This window comes from Ctenopharyngodon idella, chromosome 18 (genome assembly GCF_019924925.1).
Source record: "Ctenopharyngodon idella isolate HZGC_01 chromosome 18, HZGC01, whole genome shotgun sequence".
Classification (NCBI taxonomy): domain Eukaryota; kingdom Metazoa; phylum Chordata; class Actinopteri; order Cypriniformes; family Xenocyprididae; genus Ctenopharyngodon; species Ctenopharyngodon idella.
The window spans coordinates 13,733,171-13,746,175 of record NC_067237.1 but is presented as its reverse complement, the minus strand read 5'-3'; the positions used below and the strand labels follow the sequence as shown (position 1 = coordinate 13,746,175).

The following is a 13,005-nucleotide window of genomic DNA, read 5'->3' as shown; positions in this document are numbered from 1 at the left end:
GTCAAAGTACAAAAATTGTATTAACATCACCATGAACTGCGTTAGACAGGCTGAATAAGATGGAGAATTTATATGATTTACACTTTATAGTTTGAGCATCTAAATCAAAACAGAACTACTGTGCTAAATAAGACAGTTCTGCATCTTATCAGAAAGGAGGTAGTTTATTGTCATCTATGTCTGTGTTAAAGTGTAATTATACATTTAAGTATTAAGTAATAATAATTAACTACATGTACTTGCTATAGGATTAGGTTGTGATTTAGGTTAGTTGCTTGTAATTATTCACAATTTATATGTAACAAGGACACTAAAATAAAGTGTTACAACCAGACACACATGATGTCAACAGTATAAAACTTTTGCTTTTATTTTGTGGCTGAACCAATAAAAAAAAGAGCACCAAACACCTTTTATTGACCTATTTTAATGAGCAGCGATGACGGTGGAAGCTCATTGGCTGTCCTGGCTGTAGACCACGCCCACCTGTCTCCTGGCTTCATCCATGATCTCAGCCAGCAGCGCAGAGTCTGCGTGAGACATGCGTGAACTCTCCTTCAAACCTGCACCAGATAACAAGCAATAAATAAGAGTCCAGATCAGATAACTTTATGAGCTGAAGGTCATTAATCCAGTGTTTCACAGAAGTGCCATCTTGTGGTTAATGCTTGAATAACATGGTTATCATTGGTACTGATGATTACCTTTAAGCAGGCAGCGTCGGACCTCTTCTGCCTCGTAACGCATGCCTGTGCTGTTGATGAAGTTCAGCGGTAGGCCGGGTTCAGGCACCGGATACTGAGTCTCCACACCGTTCACGATCAGAGACGTCGGGCACCACATATGAGCTGGAATCTGATCACAAAAGATTCAGTTCTGAAAGTGCAATACGTGCCTTTAAAACTCATACACTGAATATTCCTGTAGTTTGACTGATAAGTCATGGCGCTTGCAACACAAAGGTCATGGGTTTGATTCCCAGGGAACACTAAATAAGACCAGCTCCAAGCATTTGGAAGCATATCTTTTTTAAGTTGTTAATTTAAATATTAATTTTAAAATACATTTTACATACATGTTACCTATTACATATTATTAAAGTAAAAAATGAATACATTTGCTTATTAAAACGTATGTATTTTAAGTCTCTTTAGCCAGTTTTTTTTTTTTTCATCATTTACTTGTCAAATATGTTTTTAATTTTTTTTCAATGCTTTAAATGTTGTTTTTATGACCTGTGAAACACATTGAGATGCATTTTATGTCTGAAAGGTGCTATACAAATAAAAAACTTTATTATTATTATTACAACCCAAATTCCGGAAATGTTTTTTAAATTTGAATAAAATAAAAAAACTAAAAGACTTTCAAATCACATGAGCCAATATTTTATTCACAATAGAACATAGATAACATAACAAATGTTTAAACTGAGAAATTTTACACTTTTATTCACTAAATGAGCTCATTTCAAATTTGGTGCCTGCTACAGGTCTCAAAATAGTTGGGGCGGGGGCATGTTTACCATGGTGTAGCATCTCCTCTTCTTTTCAAAACAGTGTGAAGACGTCTGGGCATTGAGGTAATGAGTTTCTGGAGTTTTGGTGTTGGAATTTAGTCCCATTCTTGCCTGATATAGGTTTCCAGCTGCTGAAGAGTTTGTGGTTGATGTATTTTTCTCTATAGGTGAAAGATCTGGACTGCAGGCAGGCCAATTCAGCACCCGGACTCTTCTACGACGAAGCCATGCTGTTGTAATAGCTGCAGTATGTGGTTTTGTATTGTCCTGCTGAAATACACAAGGCCTTCCCTGAAATAGACGTCATCTGGAGGGGAGCATATGTTCCTCTAAAACCTTCATATACCTTTCAGCATTCATAGTGCCTTCCAAAACACGCAAGCTGCCCATACCGTATGCACTTATGCACCCCCATACCATCAGAGATGCTGGCTTTTGAACTGAACGCTGATAACACGCTGGAAGGTCTCCCTCCTCTTTAGCCCGGAGGACACGGCGTCCGTGATTTCCAACAAGAATGTGAAATTTGGACTCGTCTGACCATAGAACACTTTTCCACTTTGAAACAGTCCATTTTAATGAGCCTTGGCCCACAGGACACGACGGCGCTTCTGGACCATGTTCACATATGGCTTCCTTTAGAGCTTTAGTTGGCATCTGCAGATGGCACGGCGGATTGTGTTTACCGACAGTGGTTTCTGGAAGTATTCCTGGGCCCATTTAGTAATGTCATTGACACAATCATGCCGATGAGTGAGGCAGTGTCGTCTGAGGGCCTAAAGACCACGAGCATCCGATAAAGGTCTTCTGCCTTGTCCCTTACGCACAGAGATTTCTCCAGTTTCTCTGAATCTTTTGATGATGTTATGCACTGTAAGATGATGAGATTTGCAATTTGACGTTGAGGAACATTGTTTTTAAAGTATTCCACAATCTTTTTACGCACTCTTTCACAGCTCTGTCCATCTTCACTGCTGAGAGACTCTGCCTCTCTAAGACATCCCTTTTATAGCTAATCATGTTACAGACCTGATATCAATTAACTTAATTAGTTGCTAGATGTTCTTCCAGCTGAATCTTTTCAAAATTTCTTGTTTTTTCAGCCATTTGTTGCCCCCGTCCCAACTTTTTTGAGACCTGTAGCAGGCATCAAATTTGAAATGAGCTCATTTAGTGGATAAAAGTGCAAAATTTCTCAGTTTAAACATTTGTTATGTTATCTATGTTCTATTGTGAATAAAATATTGGCTCATGTGATTTGAAAGTCTTTTAGTTTTCATTTTATTCAAATTTAAAAAGCGTCCCAAGATTTCCGGAATTCGGGTTGTAAGAAGTGATGTGCTCTGCAGGCCTGCATCAGATTTAATCGAAGTCACTGTGAATAAAAGCATCTGCCAAATGAATGAAAGTAAATGTAAATAATCTGAATCATGATCATGAGATGTTTGGGTGCATGTGATTTAGTTTTAACAATAAATTCACTTTAAAAGCTGTTTTCGCCAGAATGTGATGGCAGTTACAGTAATATGTTATCAAATATTTAGATTGTTGAGAGCAGTTCTACATTAGCTGGAATGGAAAGGTAGTGCTTTAGCCCGGTTTAATAAACACCAGCATTCTGACATTGGCTCGTTTCCAACAGACCTTGATGGTGCCTTTGGTACCGACGATTATGGCTTCATTTGGAAGCTCAGCGGCGATTGTGCAGGTACAGACGGCTATTCTGTGTCCAGAGAACTTCAGCGTGACGATCATCGCTTCATCTACACCTGCGGATATTCCAATCAAACAAACTGTCAAACCTGTGATTTGATGCTTTAAATGTTGTTATTCTGACCTGCGAAGAACATCAAGATGCATTTTATATATATATATATATAATATATATATGCATCAGATATGATCCGATGTGTCAATCATCATCATCAATCTATATGTCTAACTGACTTTGGCCCGTTCAGTACCAGTGTCCAGACAGAATCCAGTTGCTTGAACACACTCCGGTTTCTCCCCGTTAAACACCATCAGCACAAACTGCAGGCAGTAGATGCCGATGTCGAGCAGAGCACCTCCTCCCAGGTCCTTCTGCACGGCACGCACCACATGGATGAGAGGCACGCCGAAATCCGCACGCACCACCTTCACCTCACCCACCTCCTTCTGGGACAGCAGCCGGCTGATCTCCACAGAGGCCGGAAAGAAACGGGTCCAAACGGCCTGCAGAGGAGAGCCAGAAGAAATGCTCCAGTACAGTACAGTATGCAAATCAAACCCGAACACTTGAAGATCTTCTCACCTCCATGAGGAAAACGTCGTTCTTCTTTGCTGTGGCGATCAGTTCCTGAACTTCCTTCAGGTTCATGGCCAGCGGTTTCTCACACAGGATGTTCTTCTTAGCGTTCATGAAGAGACTGCCCACCGACAGATGATGAGGGTGGATGGTGCCCACATACACCACGTCTGAAACACACAACCGTCATCAACACATCATCTCTACACTCTCACATGACAGGAAACAACACATCTGGAACAATCCCACTGGAATACATTTGCACACATGCACTGGATATCTGTCAGTGTGTTCACCGTCCTCTTTATTTGAGTCATTATTGAATCATCATCGTCATTTTCTACAGGTAATGTTCTTGTAGCATGGTCAACCTGGTCTACCATGCTACTACTACCATAGTGCTACTACCATACTACTACTACTACTACTACTACTACTACTACCACCACCACCATAGTGCTACTACAATACTACTACAACTATTACTACTACTACCATACTGCTAATACCATACTACTACTACTACTAATACTACCATACTACTACTACTACTACTACTAATACTACCATACTACTACTACTACTACTACTACCACCACCACCATAGTGCTACTACCATACTACTACTACTACAACTATAGTGCTACTACCATACCATTGCTACCATACAACTAATACCATACTACTTCTACCATAGTGCTACTACCATACTACTACTACTACTACTACTACTACTACCACCACCACCACCACCACCATAGTGCTACTACTATACTATTACTACCATACTGCTAATACCATACTACTGCTACAACCATAGTGCTACTACAATACTGCTACTACCATACAACTACTACCATAGTGCTACAATACTACTGCAATACTATTACAACCATACTTCTACTACAATACTAATACAATACTACTACTATACCATTACTACCATAATGCTAATACCATACTATAACTACCATACTGCTACTACAATACTACTACTACTACTGCTACTACTACTACTACTATACTATTACTACCATACTGCTACAACCATAGTGCTACTACCATACAACTACTACCATAGTGCTACTACAATACTACTACTACTACCACCACCATACCATTACCACCATACTGCAACTACCATACTACTACTACTACCGTACTGCTACAACCATAGTGCTACTACCATACTACTACTACTACTACTACTACCACCACCACCACCACCACCATAGTGCTACTACTATACTATTACTACCATACTGCTAATACCATACTACTGCTACAACCATAGTGCTACTACAATACTGCTACTACCATACAACTACTACCATACTGCTACTATAATACTTCTACTACAATACTACTACTATACAATTACTACCATACTGCTAATACCATACTATTACTACCATACTGCTACTACTATACTATTACTACCATACTGCTAATACCATACTACTACTACTACTACTACTACTACAACAACAACAACAACCATACTATTACTACCATACAACTCCTACCATAGTGCTACTATAATACTACAACAATACTATTCCAACCATACTGCTACTACAATACTACCATACTACTACTACTACAATACTACTACCATGCTGCTACAACCATAGTAAGATGCATCATGTGCCTCTCTGACAAAACAAAATGCAAATTTTGATTTCTCATGTCATGACCCCTTTAAACTTCTAATGCTCTGCTGATTTCCTTTAACTGTCCATTAGTAAGTCATTCTAATGCAACGCAGATAAAGCTCTGGAAAAACATAGAATATCAGAAACAGTATCTGAGACAATCAAATAAAAATAACTAAAAACCCAGCTGGAATTTCAGTAAATCCATCTATTTCAGTAAAATAGATGATTTTAACTATGTGACAGGAGAACAGACGGAGGCAGTTTAACGGACACATGATGATGGTAGTTTTGCACAGACGCTGTTCTGAGATCAGCATTTTGTCTCACCGATTTCTGGATCTTTGGCCAGCTCTTCATAGCTGCCGTATGCGCGTGAGATGCTGTGCTTCTGCGCAAACTCCTGCGCACGCTTCAGGTCACGTGCAGCCACAGCCACCACCTGTATTCAGCAATAAAACACCATTTTATCATTCTTAAAATTATAATAATACCAGATTTCATGTTTTATGTACATTTGTTTAAATTTTACTTTACAATTTGTACATATTAGTAGCTACATATACCGTTATTCTTGTTGTGCATAATCAAACGTTATATATTACATGCAACAATGTATCTATTCTTATTGTGAGTAATTAATCGCTCTATTAGATGCAATAATGTATCTATTCTTGTGCATAATTAATCGTTATATTATATGCAATAATGTATCTATTCTTGTTGTGAGCAATTAATCGCATAATTAAACATTATATATTATATGCAACAAAGTATTCTTGTTGTGCATAATCAAATGTTATATATTACATGCAACAATGTATCTATTCTTGTTGTGAGCAATTAATCGCTATATTAGATGCAACAATGTATCTATTCTTGTTGTGCATAATTAAACGCTATATTATGCAACAATGTATCAGTTGTCGGTGTCGCTGTTTCTCCGCCGCACAGTGAAGTTTCCGGATTCAGATGTGGTTTGTTTACACTCAGCAAATCATATAAAAGTTTGTGGAATGCATCATTAAAGTGTCTTATGAGACTCGATGCGTGTCAGCTGTCAGTATCAGTTTTAACTCGGTTAACGCCTTCATACAGTGACAGTGTGCGAGTTTATCCTGTAGTTTGAAACTAAGCTGAAGTTCTCCAGGAGTTTCTCAGGTGTGTCTCGGCTCTGTACCTGGTGCTGTTCTGGCGGGAGAGTCTTCAGTGCCACTGTAAAGTCATGACTGATTTTTCCAGCGCTGCAGATTCCCCACCTGATCGCCATGATGCCGTCTCTCTCTCTGTGTGTGTGTGTGTGTGTGTGTGTGTGTTACTGTAAGACAGCTGATAGGCGCTTTCGGAACGCTTCGTGAAGCTTCGAAAGATCAGCTAAACATTTGTTTCGAACCAATGATTCGGAGCGCGTTTCAAAACTACCAAAGTCACGTGATTTTAGTAAACGAGGCTTCGTTACGTCATAGCTGTTTCGAAACGTTTTTTAATTTCACTAGTTCGCCGCTAGGGGTCGATCTTTTGCTTATGCATCTTTTGGCTGAGTTTTAGTTTTATGTGAACCAGTACACAATATACAACAATTATTATGATACACTGTTGTCCATGCTGGAAAACCAGATAATTAACAAATATGGGTTTTTTTGGGGGTTTTTTTCAAGAAAAAATGTAATCTTGTACTCTAAATGCAGCCATAAATGATAATAAAAAACAAATAAATAAATGAAAAATGATTACCACAGTTATTTTAAGTTATTTAATTATTATATTATAACTATACAATATTTTGAAAAAACTAATATCCACCTTATAATTTTGTAAGAAAAGATTTAACACATTCCACTGTTAGAGTCATATTTATTGTGCACAATTTTCTACACACATGACTTTTATTACACAAATGTTCAAACATGATCTTTTCCTGAGTAGCACCGTCCAGTGAGGCAGAAATGGAGGGCAGTCATTGGCTGTCCTGCTCATAAACCACGCCCACCTGCCTCCTGGCCTCATCCATGATCTCAATTAGAAGCTCGGAGTCTGTCAGTGACATCTTAATGCTCTCCTTCAGTCCTGTAAGACAGATGAGAGTCGCTCAGGACGGATATTGTTAACAGCATGACACCCAGAACTCATGGGATATATTTGTGTTTAACTGTGTGTTACCTTTCAGGAGGCACCGTCTCACTTCTTCCGCTTCGTACCTCAGTCCGGTACTGTTCTCGAAGTTCAGAGGCAATGCAGGCTCAGGGAGAGGAAACTCCGTCTTTTTCCCGTTCACCTCCAGAGTGGTTGGGCAGTGCATGGGATGCGCCACCTAGTGCACAGAGCAGATGACAGATCAGTATGCATACTAATGCATTATTCTGCATAAAACACTGGTTTGTAATCACAGCTGTAGCTCAAACAGCGCAAGCAACATCAAGGTCATGGGTTCGATTCCCAGGGAATGCATGAACTGATATAATTTTGAATGCAGTATTTGTTGCTTTGAAATGATGTAAAATGAAACACCACGGTAAGCCTCCAGAAACTCCATGTGTGTCTGCTCTCATTCAGTCACTCACTCTGATGGTTCCTCCGGTTCCACAGATGGTGGCGTCATTTGGAAGCATACAAGAGATAGTGCAAGCGCATATTGCCATCCTGTTCCCGGAGAACTTCAAGACCACCACCGTCGACTCATCGGCTCCTGAGATGCACAGATGAACCAAAGATCATGTTCAGTTCATCTGGAAAAAATGCCCTCTACAAGCAAAGAACCGTCTCAGACAAAAACCTTTTGTTGCACTTGCACAAAGCACAAGAATATTGACTAAAACTGATAAAAATGACCGAAATACACAAGAAAATTACTAAAATTTTAACTGAAATTAAAGTGAAAACAGGTATTGTAAAAATAAAATTAAATTCAAAATATTAACAAAAACTATAAACTACAATTATATAAACATAAAAAACTAAAACTAATAAAAATTACTAAAACATACAACAAAATGATTAAAAATGTAACTGAAATTAAAGTGAAAATAGAAATTGTAAAAATAAAATCAAATTCAAAATACTAACAAAAACTATAACAGTATCATACTAAGATATAAAACTCAAACTAAAAACTAAAAATATAGAGTCATATTAAAATAATAATAATAATAGTAAAATATTAAGGGGCCAAGCACAAGCAAGCAAGCAAGAAGTAAAATCATCAGTAAAATATAACATTTTATTTTATAAACTTTATTGTAGTTAGTGGCAATTTAATATTTTGTTCAGTTGTAGCGCCACCAACAGACGCAATCCCACCACTTTTTTATGTGTCCTCAGAGTGAACCTATAAATAAGTGTGTTAAATTTGGTGAAAATATCTAATTTCGTTCAGGGTGTATATGTATGAGTACATAAAAATTGCTTTGATTGCATTTTTTGCCATTTACCATCAAAATTTGGGCATTTGGGCTTTAATGTATAGCCAACAACCTATGTTTCTGAATTTCCTACGGTGGTTTTGTCTCAATCGTACTAACGGTTTCAAAGATATTCGCAAACATTGTTTTAACGCTAAATCGAAACATTGCACAAACCATAATGCGAAGCCTAGCATGTTAGGTATCGTTGGACTCGGCAAGGATTCAAGAATCTAAGGAGATGACCTATGAAAATATCTCAACCACATCAAAAGTTATGAGCATATGAATATTTGATTTCACCACTAGGTGGCGCTGTCTCGAAACTTCTCAGGCTCCATCGTGCTCTTCTTTGAATTTGTTTGCGTGTTATTCAAGAATGGTTGGGTTTATCAAAAAGCTTTTGATAACTTTTTGCCAGCATAGTCTGAAGATGATCTGATTTGATTTTCATGAAAATTGGAGCAACCGTCTAGGAGGAGTTCAAAAAAGTACGTTTTTTGGCGGGAAAACTTGGCAGGAAAAGTTTCATGACGGAAAATGACGTCATAGGGTGCAATCGAAGGAATCGGAGGAAAAATAATTTTGAGTAAATGAGTAAAATTTTGGACTGGTGGTGGCGCTAAAGGGATTGAGTTAGAGACTCCAAATTTGCTATGGTGACAGTTCAGACTGACCTGTATCAGTTTGCCAAATTTCACAACTTTTTACCATGCGGTTCTATGGCTGCCATAGACTTCCAGAGCAGAAATGAAAGAATAATAATAAGAACGCCAATGGATACAATATGTGCCTATGCACCTTCGGTGCTTGGCCCCTAAAAATGACCAAAAATATACAACAAAATTACTAAAACTTGAACTGAAATTAAAGAGAAAACAGAACATGTAAAAAATAAAGTAAAATTCAAAATATTAACAAAAACTATTAGTATCTTAATGATACTAAGATATAAATAAACTAAATCAATATAGAAATATTTAAAAACTTAAATTAAATTAAATTACCAAAACATACAACAGAATACTTAAATTTGAACTTAAATTAAAGTGAAAATAGAAACTGTAAAAATAAAATCAAGTTCAAGTATCATATTAAAATATAAACTAAAATTAAAATGAAAACAGAAAATTTCAAAATATTTACAAAAACTATAATAGTATCATACTAAGATATAAATAATCTCAGACTAAAAGCTAAAACTATATAGACATAAATAAACGGCTCATCTTTCCCGTCCACAATCAGTCACCATGGACACTACCCTAATCATCACAGCTGTCTGTCATTTGAGTTAATCGTCTGTGTATTTAAGTTCCTGGTTTTTCTTCAGTTCAGTGTCGGGTGTCGTATGTTACATGTGTGTTCCTGCCTTCATCTGTGTTTGCCTGTTGGATTATCTAGCAAAGACTTATTGAGAATTATCTTCATCGCCGTGCGAGTTTCTACACAGCCAGCCCGTTACAGTAACCATGGTTCCCTGAGAAGGGGAGCGAGACACTGCGTTCGAAGACACACTGAGGAACGCCAATGTGTTAGTGCGAGTTCCCATTCCAAAGGGAACTAAAACTAATAAAAACATGTCTTAATGATAATAAAATAACATTGCGGCAAACACACTTGACAATAAAATCTGATTCTGATTTTGATAGTATATTTAGTATTTGATTTGTCTCCCTGTTCAGACAATTGCTGCGTGTGTATTTATACGTTAGAATATACTTTAGAATCTAAAGATACGATCTTATCTCTGTACCCGAGGGCAGCAGGACCCCTGTGGCGTGGATGGACTCTGGTCTCTCCCCCTTGAACACCATCAGTGCGAACTGCAGAGAGTAAATGCCGATGTCCATTAGAGCTCCTCCGCCCATCTCCCTGTCTGTGGTGCGCGTCCGGTCCATCAGAGGTAAACCGAAATACACCTTCACCATCTTCACATCCCCGATGGTGTTTTCTGAGAGCAGCCTGCCAACCTCAGCGTACACCGGAAAACACCTGGACCAGACGGCCTGAGAGAGAGACAGATGCCGTGTTTCATTTCAGCTGCCATGAGAAAATGATGACTATTTTTTAGGGCAGTTAAAATGTCTTTCATGAAGATGCTGCGTTTACCTCCATGAGGAAGACGTTGTTCTCCCTGGCGGCCGAGACGAGCTGCTTGACCTCTCGGAGGTTCATGGCGAAGGGTTTCTCACACAACACGTTCTTCCCTGCGTTCAGGAACAGCAGACCCACCTGAAGATGATGTGTGTGGAGAATACCGATGTACACGACATCTGACAGAGGACATGATGACAGAGACATTTTGAGTATGCATACTAATCTATCTATCTATCATAGTGTTGAGCAGAGTCCGACATATGAGATGAACTTTACTGATAAATTTCTGCCAAAAGAACCACATAAAGCAAAAGAACTTAGGGTTGATATGGTTGATTTGATCACTCAAGGTTTGCAAAAAGAGCAAGACAAAATCTCGAAGAAGCAAGCCAAAAAGGAGAAGAAGAACTACTAGGATGGAAAGAATGAAGATAGATTCCAAGGCCAAAGAGATGATTAAATTACTGAGGCAGCAACAGAAAATTAATTTGAAATTGATTATGCTTATAAAACAATCATATGCTTTGAGTACTTTTATGGGTGAAACGGGACAGATTACAAACAAGGTTGAAGCTTTGACAACGGAAGCTTCAGCGCCGGTTGTATCTGAAAATTGTGTTTAAGGGATAAAAGGTTAAAATGATGTCTAAACACAATGTATGTTTTTATTATACTCAGAAGTGTTAATCGAAACTAACCGAGATGTATGTTTTTATTTTAACTAGAAGTGTTAAAGGGAACTAACGTGAAGGTCTTAAGTTCAAGTGATTAAAAATGTGTCAAAATTCATAGAATGTGACACAGACTACAAAGGTGTTGTTTAGCAGGTTGCAGCTGAACTTTGTTTCTTATATTTTGTATGAAACAGGAAACAGTGCAGTGTTAGGGGCTGTACTCCTGTTTACAAATAAGGAAATGTTTATGTTGGGAAAAGGATGTGATCTTTGGAGACTATATATTGGAAACAGTGTAACAGAAGGTGGCCACACCTCGGGTGAAGACTTTCTCGCCTTTATGTTTTGTATTTTATTCTGTATCTTGTTATTAAACCGAAACCATTGTATTTGGTGATTCGTAAACCTCTCTATAACAAGTCTCAGAGTGAATTACTTTTACATAAACTATTATCAATACCTGCAATTAAATTACTTCCATCGAGCTTCAAGAGCATCTTGAAATCTCTAATTGTCGAGCAACGCTCTCAATCCAATTAATCTGAAGGTAGGACCAAATCTTTTGATGCAGAAAAGGATTGTAGAGATGTATGTTTGAAAAGTTAGTGATTGAGGGGGACAATAAATACAATAATAGTAATCCATTTACTCACCGATATTTTGATCCTTTATCAGCTCATTGTAACTGCCGTATGCATTTGGAATCCCATGAGTCTTTGCAAATTTCTTTGCACTTTCCAGACTTCTTGCTGCAACTGCAACTATCTACAAAACACACACACACACACACACACACACAGAAAGTTAATGATTATAGACTATCATATTTAAAATCACATGTTTAGTTCAGGCTGGACGGTACCTGGTGATCTTGGTGAGAAAGTGTCTTCAGAGCCACACAGAAATCATGACTGATGTTTCCAGCTCCACAGATTCCCCAGCGAGTTGCCATTTTCCTTCTGACGTCCCGCACGAACAGTCCTGCATTTATCTGCGGTCCAGAGTACAGGTGAGCATGCAGATGTCATGTGATGTGATCTGATAAAGTGTAACTTTGTGATTGGAAACGGTTGTAAACGTCTGTCTTTGTCGCTCAGGCCTGGATGTAGTTCTTCTGTCTGTATTTGTTAAAGATTAAACGCGTGGGACGGCACATCAGTGTGTTCAAGGCTGAATATGATGAGCTTATAGTGACTCAACACAAATCAGATCTTCATTAAATGTGTCAACTAATGATGAACAAGCATTTTTTACCTGTGTTATTACTGTAGGATAGTATGCTTGTGTAATGCATGATAAGAAAACATGCTACGTCACTCCCTATGGTGACCTGCCAAAATATATTTTGAGGCCTATTAAATGTAAAAAT

General features: G+C 38.1%; 2 protein-coding genes across 2 annotated transcripts; both read right to left on the bottom strand.

Moving 5' to 3' along the window:
- Positions 1-345: 345 nt before the first annotated feature.
- LOC127500141 (trans-1,2-dihydrobenzene-1,2-diol dehydrogenase-like) lies at positions 346-6,904 on the bottom strand. Its single transcript, XM_051871082.1, has 7 exons — positions 6,645-6,904; positions 5,795-5,906; positions 3,816-3,979; positions 3,484-3,736; positions 3,164-3,288; positions 705-855; positions 346-563 (listed from the first exon to the last, which is right to left on the bottom strand). Exons 1-7 carry the CDS (start codon positions 6,732-6,734, stop codon positions 454-456), a joined length of 1,005 nt encoding a protein of 334 aa, XP_051727042.1. The 5' UTR covers positions 6,735-6,904; the 3' UTR covers positions 346-453.
- A 394-nt stretch (positions 6,905-7,298) lies between these two features.
- Positions 7,299-12,754, bottom strand: LOC127500140 (trans-1,2-dihydrobenzene-1,2-diol dehydrogenase-like). Its single transcript, XM_051871081.1, has 7 exons — positions 12,499-12,754; positions 12,290-12,401; positions 10,975-11,138; positions 10,619-10,871; positions 8,026-8,150; positions 7,625-7,775; positions 7,299-7,531 (listed from the first exon to the last, which is right to left on the bottom strand). Exons 1-7 carry the CDS (start codon positions 12,586-12,588, stop codon positions 7,422-7,424), a joined length of 1,005 nt encoding a protein of 334 aa, XP_051727041.1. The 5' UTR covers positions 12,589-12,754; the 3' UTR covers positions 7,299-7,421.
- Positions 12,755-13,005: the final 251 nt, after the last annotated feature.

Coding starts and splice junctions, on each gene's coding strand:
- LOC127500140 (XM_051871081.1), bottom strand. CDS start 12,588: ATGGCAACTCGCTGGGGAATCTGTGGAGCTGGAAACATCAGTCATGAT. Junction 10,872..10,974: donor ACAACGTCTTCCTCATGGAG/GTAAACGCAGCA, acceptor TCTCTCTCTCAG/GCCGTCTGGTCCAGGTGTTT. Junction 7,532..7,624: donor GAGACGGTGCCTCCTGAAAG/GTAACACACAGT, acceptor TCTGTCTTACAG/GACTGAAGGAGAGCATTAAG.
- LOC127500141 (XM_051871082.1), bottom strand. CDS start 6,734: ATGGCGATCAGGTGGGGAATCTGCAGCGCTGGAAAAATCAGTCATGAC. Junction 3,737..3,815: donor ACGACGTTTTCCTCATGGAG/GTGAGAAGATCT, acceptor TCTCCTCTGCAG/GCCGTTTGGACCCGTTTCTT. Junction 3,289..3,483: donor TGGATTCTGTCTGGACACTG/GTACTGAACGGG, acceptor GAATATCCGCAG/GTGTAGATGAAGCGATGATC.